This window comes from Pelophylax lessonae (assembly GCF_965119305.1).
Source record: "Pelophylax lessonae genome assembly, chromosome: 1".
Lineage (NCBI taxonomy): Eukaryota > Metazoa > Chordata > Amphibia > Anura > Ranidae > Pelophylax > Pelophylax lessonae.
The window spans coordinates 865,789,834-865,800,086 of record NC_138768.1 but is presented as its reverse complement, the minus strand read 5'-3'; the positions used below and the strand labels follow the sequence as shown (position 1 = coordinate 865,800,086).

The following is a 10,253-nucleotide window of genomic DNA, read 5'->3' as shown; positions in this document are numbered from 1 at the left end:
TCTGTGATGCTCAAAGTGGGATGTGAGTAGATCAGAACGAGGCCGGTCACGAATGCTGAATTGTATTATTATGGCCAATATAAAGTTCACAGAATGTGTTGAAGGACCTTATATTTGTGGTTTGAAGGAACTTTTCCATTTTGACTTACCTTTCCCATCATTTTCCTCCTGTAAGTCCCCATATCCCTTTATTGTACAATTCTAACCATTTGTAGGACCAATTCCTCCTGGTGTGCCTCAGCCTGATTTTCCAAAAGCGTTTAATTTCGGCAAGTCCAAGGAAGCACCGCGGGGAGTCATGCGGGGGGGGGGGGGTTGGGGGGGTTGTATTTATAGTCTAGGTGGGGGCTGTTTTCACTCTTTACATTACATGAGGGTTTGGTGTGATGTTACTTATTGGCTGCATTGACACACCCCTCCCCTGCATTCTTCTTGCCGCTGCTTGTCTTGGGCAAGTGATGGTGCAGGAGACTAGTGCTAGCTATCAATGCAGCCATCTTCTTGCTAGCTTGATTGTCGAATGGTCATGGAAAGAAGGGGGTGGCATCCTGCCCAAATACAAAGCTGGCCTCCTTCACCATATGGCTGCCCAACAATGCACCTAGCAAGTAGATGGCTTCATTGACACACCCCTCCCCTGCATTCTTCTTGCCGCTGCTGGTCTTGGGCAAGTGATGGAGCTTGAAAATAGTGCTGGCTATCAATCCAGCTATCTCCTTGCTAGCTGTGTTGTAGGATGGCCGTTGAGCGAAGGGATGGCATCCTGCCCAACCATATAGCTAGCCTTTTTCACCTTATGCCCACCTAAAAACACAGATAGCAAGGATCGGTTACAATGAAACATCCCTCCTACTGCATTCTTCTTGCCAACACTTGTCTCAGGCAAGTGCTTGGAGCTGGAGACAAGTGGCAGCTATCAATACAGCCATCTCCTTGCTAGATACACTATCTTGTCAAAAGTATTGGGACGCCTGCCTTTACACACTCATGAACTTTAATGGCATTCCAGTCTTAGTCCGTAGGGTTCAATATTGAGTTGGCCCACCCTTTGCAGCTATAACAGCTTCAACTCTTCTGGGAAGGCCGTCCACAAGGTTTAGGAGTGTGTCTATGGGAATGTTTGACCATTCTTCCAGAAGTACAGAGAGAAGGTCTGACTCGCAGTCTCAGCTCAAATTCATCCCAAAGGTGTTCTATCAGTTTGAGGTCAGGACTCTGTGCAGGCCAGTCAAGTTCCCCCACCCCAAACTCGCTCATCCTTGTCTTTATGGACCTTGCTTTGTGCACTGGTGCGCAGTCATGTTGGAACAGGAAGGGGCCATCCCCAAACTGTTCCCACAAAGTTGGGAGCATGAAATTGTCCAAAATGTCTTGGTATGCTGACACCTTAAGAGTTCCCTTCACTGGAACTAAGGCTGGGTTGTGCGATGACAGACATCACATGTGATTCGCAACGCATTGCTGCGCAGATCACATGCGATATCTGTGAGATGCAAATTCAGCCATACAGTTTGTGTGGCTGAAATTCCATCACATTTGCACCAAAATAGCGCAGGACCCTTTTTTTTGGTCTGCACTGTTATCGGATCGCATGGGGGTTCACACCTACAGTATGTCATCTGATTCCTGCACCATTGGACAGTTCACACTGCAATCTGCGAACCGATCTGGGGGTGTCCATAACTTTACACTGACACCCCCAGAGGTTCACAGATGTCAGCCTGAACCAGAGTGAGATTCAGGTGTGATACAGGAAACCCTGCGATTTGGTGCTGCTTCCCACACCGCACCTCAATCACACACTGGTTCACACTGACAGTAGTAGTGGTAGTAGCAGTAAGAGTAGTAGTAGCAGCTGTAGTAATAGTAGTAGTAGCAGCAGTAGTAGTAATAGCATATATAGTAGTAGTTGTAGTAGTAGTAGTGGTAGTAGACATAGTGATAGTGGTAATAGTAGCAGACATAATAGTAGTTGTAGTAGTATAAGTAGTAGCAGACATAGTAGTAGTGGTAGCAGACATAGTAGTAGCGGTAGTAGTAGTATTAGCAGATATAGTAGTAGTAGCTGACATAGTAGTAGTGGTAGTAGCAGACCTAGTAGTAGCGGTAGTAGTAGTATTAGCAGATATAGTAGTAGTAGTAGTAGCAGACATAGTAGTAGTGGTAGTAGCAGACATAATAGTAGTTGTAATAGTAGAAGTAGTAGAAGACATAGTAGTAGTAGTGGTAGTAGTAGTAGTAGCAGACATAGTAGTAGTGGTAGTAGTAGTAGTAGCAGATATAGTAGTAGTAGTAGCAGTCATATTAGTAGTGGTAGTAGTAGTAGCAGACATAGTAGTAGTGGTAGTAGTAGTAGTAGCAGACATAATAGTAGTTGTAATAGTAGAAGTAGTAGCAGACATAGTAGTAGTAGTGGTAGTAGTAGTAGTAGCAGACATAGCAGTAGTGGTAGTAGCAGACATAGTAGTAGTGGTAGTAGCAGACATAGCAGTAGTGGTAGTAGCAGACATAGTAGTAGTGGTAGTAGCAGACATAGTAGTAGTGGTAGAAGTAGCAGGAGACATAGTAGTAGTGGTAGTAGCAAACATAGTAGTAGTGGTAGTAGTAGTGGTAGCAGACATAGTAATAGTAGCAGACGTAGACGTAGTAGTAGTAATAGTAGTAGCAGACATAGTAGTAGTAGTAGCAGACATAGTAGTAGTAGAAGTAGTAGCAGACGTAGACGTAGTAGTAATAGTAGTAGCAGACATAGTAGTAGTAGTAGCAGACGTAGACGTAGTAGTAATAGTAGTAATAGTAGTAGCAGACATAGTAGTAGTGGTAGTAGCAGACATAGTAGTAGTAGTACCAGACATAGACGTAGTAGTAGTAATAGTAGTAGCAGACATAGTAGTAGTAGACGTAGTAATAGTAGTACCAGACATAGTAGTAGTGGTAGTAGCAGACATAGTCATAGTAGTAGTAGTAGCAGACATAGTAGTGGTAGTAGTAATAGTAGTAGCAGACATAGTAGTAGTGGTATTAGTAGCAGCAGCAGACATAGTAGTAGTAGTAGTAGTAGTACCAGACATAGACGTAGTAGTAGTAATAGTAGTAGTAGACATAGTAGTAGTAGACGTAGTAATAGTAGTACCAGACATAGTAGTAGTGGTAGTAGCAGACATAGTCATAGTAGTAGTAGTAGCAGACATAGTAGTGGTAGTAGTAATAGTAGTAGCAGACATAGTAGTAGTGGTATTAGTAGCAGCAGCAGACATAGTAGTAGTAGTAGTAGTACCAGACATAGACGTAGTTGTAATAGTAGTAGCAGACATAGTAGTATTAGTAGTAATAGTAGTACCAGACATAGTAGTAGTGGTAGTAGCACACATAGTCATAGTACTAGTAGTAGTAGCAGACATAGTAGTGGTAGTAGTAGTAGCAGACATAGTAGTAGTGGTAGAAGTAGTAGCAGACATAGTAGTAGTGGTATTAGTAGCAGCAGCAGACATAGTAGTAGTGGTAGTAGCAGTAGTAGCAGTAGTGGTAGCAGCTGTAGTAGTAATATCAGTAGTAGCAGCAGTATTAGTAGTAATCCCCAACCCAGAAAATCGCAATCTCAATCCACTGCCCATAAAATCGCATAATCGCACATGAAATGGCTTTCAGAGCTGATCACTCTAATGTGATCCGAGCCTTAGACAAGTCTGTGCTGACAATGACTGTTATTTTAGAAGAAGAAAAGCGCGCTTTGTTTTAGTTGTGATGTTTATGCGATGAAAGCTGTGTTCGGCCTCCTCGTGTCAGAACAAAATATTCTTCAAAGGCGGGGGGGTGGTGTAGTGGGGGGGAGGGGGGGTTGTAATGGGGGGGGTGTATGAGTCAGCACGGAGTCATTGTACGCGGGGCTCACATAGCTGTCCCCCGGGGCCGGGCTGATGATGTGAACGCTTCCCAGACATAAACATTTCCCTTTCATTGGAATGCGTTTCATGTTCAGCCCGCCTCCACCTGTCGTCTGTCACATTGTCGCTGACCTGATAACTCGTCTCCCCAGGTCACATGACCATTACTGGGGTCCTGCGACCCACAAACAACTTTTTGGTCAAAGGGGACAGTTGTAGCGGCTCCTCTCCTGGAATAAAACAGCTTCCTCTGATTTCACCGCACACTGTGAGCTTCTCACAATGTGCATTAGAAGCTGCAGCAAGTCAGATAGAGCCTCACTTCCTAGCTGGAGGACGCCGCACCCATCAAGGCATTGTGATATTCACAGAACTCTTCCCACTGCTTGCATCAGGTGCAAGGGATCTTGAGGAGTACCGAGGCAGGGTGCTGTGATCATAGACATGCACGCGGAGTGTGCTGGGTGTGCCTGGGCACACTCTCATCTGGGGGTTGGCAACCTGCCAATCACATTTTACCCATTGATCGCGGGCAGACGACAGGCAGACCACGATCCTTCTTTGCTGAACCATTGAACCTGGACAGGAAGGGTAGCAGGGTGTCCCTCCTGTAGCTGCCTCTTTTCCTTATTCTGCCTGGGCCACCCTACTGACACCATCCACCACTCTACTGACATCATCCACTGCTCTACTGACACCATCCACTGCCCTACTGACACCGTCCACTGCCCTACTGACACCGTCCACTGCCCTACTGACACCATCCACTGCCCTACTGACACCATCCACTGCTCTACTGACACCGTCCACTGCCCTACTGACACCATCCACTGCCCTACTGACACCATCCACTGCTCTACTGACACCGTCCACTGCCCTACTGACACCGTCCACTGCCCTACTGACACCATCCACTGCTCTACTGACACCATCCACTGCTCTACTGACATCATCCACTGCTCTACTGACATCGTCCACTGCTCTACTGACATCATCCACTGCTCTACTGACATCATCCACTGCTCTACTGACATCATCCACTGCTCTACTGACACCATCCACTGCCCTACTGACACCGTCCACTGCCCTACTGACACCGTCCACTGCCCTACTGACACCATCCACTGCCCTACTGACACCATCCACTGCTCTACTGACACCGTCCACTGCCCTACTGACACCGTCCACTGCCCTACTGACACCATCCACTGCTCTACTGACACCATCCACTGCTCTACTGACATCATCCACTGCTCTACTGACACCGTCCACTGCTCTACTGACATCATCCACTGCCCTACTGACACTGTCCACTGCCCTACTGACACCGTCCACTGCTCTACTGACATCATCCACTGCCCTACTGACACTGTCCACTGCCCTACTGACACCGTCCACTGCTCTACTGATATCATCCACTGCCCTACTGACACCGTCCACTCCTCTACTGACACTATATACTGCTCTACTGACACTGTAAACTGCTCTACTGACACTGTCCACTGCCCTACTGACACAGTCCATGGCCCTACTGGCACTGTCCACTGCCCTACTGACACTGTCCACTGCCCTACTTACACCGTCCACTGCTCTACTGACGCCATCCACTGCCCTACTGAGACCATCCACTGCCCTACTGACACTGTCCACTGCCCTACTGACACCATCCACTGCCCTACTGACACCAATCTCTGCTCTACTGACACCGTCCACTGCTCTACTGACACCGTCCACTGCCCTACTGACACCATCCACTGCTCTACAGACACTGCCCACTGCCCTACTGACACCATCCACTGCTCTACTGACTCTGTCTACTGCTCTACTGACACCGTCTACTGCTCTACTGACACCGTCCACTGCCCTACTGACACCGTCCACTGCTCTACTGACACCGTCCACTGCTCTACTGACACCATCCACTGCCCTACTGACACCATCCACTGCTCTACTGACACCATCCACTGCTCTACTGACACCGTCCACTGCCCTACTAACACTCTATACTGCTCTACTGACACCGTCTACTGCTCTACTGACACCATCCACTGCTCTACTGACACCGTCCACTGCCCTACTGACACCATCCACTGCTCTACTGACACCATCCACTGCCCTACTGACACCGTCTACTGCTCTACTGATACTGTCTTCTACTCTACTGACACCTTCTACTGCTCTACTGATTCTGTCTTCTACTCTACTGACACCGTCTACTGCTCTACTGACACCATCCACTGCTCTACTGACACCCTCCACTGCTCTACTAACACCGTCCACTGCCCTACTGACACCGTCCACTGCTCTACTGACACTGTAAACTGCTCTACTGACACCGTCCACTGCTCTACTGACACCGTCCACTGCCCTACTGACACCATCCACTACTCTACTGACACCATCCACTGCCCTACTGCCCCTGTCTACTGCTCTACTGACACCGCTCCACTGCTCTACAGACACCATCCACTGCTCTACTGACACCCTCCACTGCTCTACTGACACCGTCCACTGCCCTACTGACACCGTCCACTGCTCTACTGACACTGTAAACTGCTCTACTGACACCGTCCACTGCTCTACTGACACTGTAAACTGCTCTACTGACACCGTCCACTGCTCTACTGACACCATCCACTACTCTACTGACACCATCCACTGCCCTACTGCCCCTGTCTACTGCTCTACTGACACCGCTCCACTGCTCTACAGACACCATCCACTGCTCTACTGACACCCTCCACTGCTCTACTGACACCGTCCACTGCCCTACTGACACCGTCCACTGCTCTACTGACACTGTAAACTGCTCTACTGACACCATCCACTACTCTACTGACACCATCCACTGCCCTACTGCCCCTGTCTACTGCTCTACTGACACCGCTCCACTGCTCTACAGACACCATCCACTGCCCTACTGACTCCATCTACTGTTCTACTGATTCTGTCTTCTACTCTACTGACACCTTCTACTGCTCTACTGATTCTGTCTTCTACTCTACTGACACCGTCTACTGCTCTACTGACACCGTTCCACTGCTCTACAGACACCGTCCACTGCTCTACTGACACCATGCACTGCCCTACTGACTCCGTCTACTGCTCTACTGACACCGTCTACTGCTCTACTGACACCTTCCACTGCCCTACTGACATCGTCCACTGCCCTACTGACACCATCCACTGCTCTACAGACACCGTCCACTGCTCTACTGACACCATGCACTGCCCTACTGACTCCGTCTACTGCTCTACTGACACCGTCTACTGCTCTACTGACACCTTCCACTGCCCTACTGACATCGTCCACTGCCCTACTGACACCATCCACTACTCTACTGACACCATCCACTGCCCTACTGCCCCTGTCTACTGCTCTACTGACACAGCTCCACTGCTCTAAAGACACCGTCCACTGCCCTACTGACTCGGTCTACTGCTCTACTGACACCGTCCACTGCCCTACTGACACCATCCACTACTCTACTGACACCATCCACTGCCCTACTGACCCCGTCTACTGCTCTACTGACACCGTCTACTGCTCTACTGACACCGTCCGCTGCTCTACTGACACCGTCCACTGCTCTACTGACACCGTCCACTGCTCTACTGACACCATCCACTGCCCTACTGACACCATCCACTGCTCTACTGACACCATCCACTGCTCTACTGACACCGTCCACTGCCCTACTAACACTCTATACTGCTCTACTGACACCGTCTACTGCTCTACTGACACCATCCACTGCCCTACTGACACCATCCACTGCTCTACTGACACCATCCACTGCCCTACTGACACCGTCTACTGCTCTACTGATACTGTCTTCTACTCTACTGACACCTTCTACTGCTCTACTGATTCTGTCTTCTACTCTACTGACACCTTCTACTGCTCTACTGATTCTGTCTTCTACTCTACTGACACCGTCTACTGCTCTACTGACACCATCCACTGCTCTACTGACACCCTCCACTGCTCTACTAACACCGTCCACTGCCCTACTGACACCGTCCACTGCTCTACTGACACTGTAAACTGCTCTACTGACACCGTCCACTGCTCTACTGACACCGTCCACTGCCCTACTGACACCATCCACTACTCTACTGACACCATCCACTGCCCTACTGCCCCTGTCTACTGCTCTACTGACACCTCTCCACTGCTCTACAGACACCATCCACTGCTCTACTGACACCCTCCACTGCTCTACTGACACCGTCCACTGCCCTACTGACACCGTCCACTGCTCTACTGACACTGTAAACTGCTCTACTGACACCGTCCACTGCTCTACTGACACTGTAAACTGCTCTACTGACACCGTCCACTGCTCTACTGACACCATCCACTACTCTACTGACACCATCCACTGCCCTACTGCCCCTGTCTACTGCTCTACTGACACCACTCCACTGCTCTACAGACACCATCCACTGCTCTACTGACACCCTCCACTGCTCTACTGACACCGTCCACTGCCCTACTGACACCGTCCACTGCTCTACTGACACTGTAAACTGCTCTACTGACACCGTCCACTGCTCTACTGACACCGTCCACTGCCCTACTGACACCATCCACTACTCTACTGACACCATCCACTGCCCTACTGCCCCTGTCTACTGCTCTACTGACACCGCTCCACTGCTCTACAGACACCATCCACTGCCCTACTGACTCCATCTACTGTTCTACTGATTCTGTCTTCTACTCTACTGACACCTTCTACTGCTCTACTGATTCTGTCTTCTACTCTACTGACACCGTCTACTGCTCTACTGACACCATCCACTGCTCTACTGACACCATTCACTGCCCTACTGACACCGTCTACTGCCCTACTAACACCGTTCCACTGCTCTACAGACACCGTCCACTGCTCTACTGACACCATGCACTGCCCTACTGACTCCGTCTACTGCTCTACTGACACCGTCTACTGCTCTACTGACACCTTCCACTGCCCTACTGACATCGTCCACTGCCCTACTGACACCATCCACTACTCTACTGACACCATCCACTGCCCTACTGCCCCTGTCTACTGCTCTACTGACACCGCTCCACTGCTCTAAAGACACCGTCCACTGCTCTACTGACACCGTCCACTGCCCTACTGACTCCGTCTACTGCTCTACTGACACCGTCCACTGCCCTACTGACACCATCCACTACTCTACTGACACCATCCACCGCCCTACTGACCCCGTCTACTGCTCTACTGACACCGTCTACTGCTCTACTGACACCGTCCGCTGCTCTACTGACACCGTCCACTGCTCTACTGACACCGTCCACTGCTCTACTGACACCGTCCACTCCCCTACTGACACCGTCCACTGCTCTACTGACACCATCCACTGCTCTACTGACACCGTCCATTGCTCTACTGACACCATCCACTGCCCTACTGACAATGTCTACTGCTCTACTGACACCGTCTACTGCTCTACTGACACCGTCCGCTGCTCTACTGACACCGTCCACTGCTCTACTGACACCGTCCACTGCCCTACTGACACGGTCCACTGCTCTACTGACACCATCCACTACTCTACTGACACCGTCCATTGCTCTACTGACACCATCCACTGCTCTACTGACACCGTCCATTGCTCTACTGACACCATCCACTGCCCTACTGACACCATCTACTGCTCTACTGACTCCGTCCATTGCCCTACTGACACCATCCACTGCTCTACTGACACCATCCACTGCCCTACTAACACTGTATACTGCTCTACTGACACCATCCACTGCCCTACTGACACCATCCACTGCTCTACTGACACCGTCCACTGCTCTACTGACACCGTCCACTGCCCTACTGACAATGTCTACTGCTCTACTGACTCCATCCATTGCCCTACTGACACTGTCCACTGCCCTACTGACACCGACTACTGCCATACAGACACCAACCACTGCCCTACTGACACCATCCACTGCTCTACTGACTCCGTCCACTGCTCTAAAGACACCGTCCACTGCTCTACTGACACCGTCCACTGCCCTACTGACTCCGTCTACTGCTCTACTGACACCGTCCACTGCCCTACTGACACCATCCACTACTCTACTGACACCATCCACTGCCCTACTGACCCCGTCTACTGCTCTACTGACACCGTCTACTGCTCTACTGACACCGTCCGCTGCTCTACTGACACCGTCCACTGCTCTACTGACACCGTCCACTCCCCTACTGACACCGTCCACTGCTCTACTGACACCATCCACTGCTCTACTGACACCGTCCATTGCTCTACTGACACTGTCCACTGCCCTACTGACAATGTCTACTGCTCTACTGACACCGTCTACTGCTCTACTGACACCGTCCGCTGCTC

At 50.1% G+C, this 10,253-nt stretch overlaps 2 protein-coding genes across 4 annotated transcripts in view; both read left to right on the top strand.

Annotated features, from left to right (window-relative positions):
* The window catches only part of LOC309550265 (eotaxin-like), a gene marked incomplete at its 3' end in the record, with an annotated part of 902,909 nt that overhangs the window by 390,788 nt on the left and 501,868 nt on the right, over nucleotides 1-10,253 (top strand). The gene's annotated exons all lie outside the window — the stretch shown is intronic.
* IL11RA (interleukin 11 receptor subunit alpha) overlaps nucleotides 1-10,253 on the top strand; it is a 218,711-nt gene that overhangs the window by 145,107 nt on the left and 63,351 nt on the right. For all 3 annotated transcript variants that reach the window (XM_082243026.1, XM_082243024.1, XM_082243025.1), the window contains exon 4: nucleotides 1-22. This exon is cut by the window's left edge and continues 145 nt beyond it. In XM_082243026.1, coding sequence (XP_082099152.1) covers nucleotides 1-22 — 22 coding nt within the window. The remainder of the gene's footprint in view (nucleotides 23-10,253) is intronic.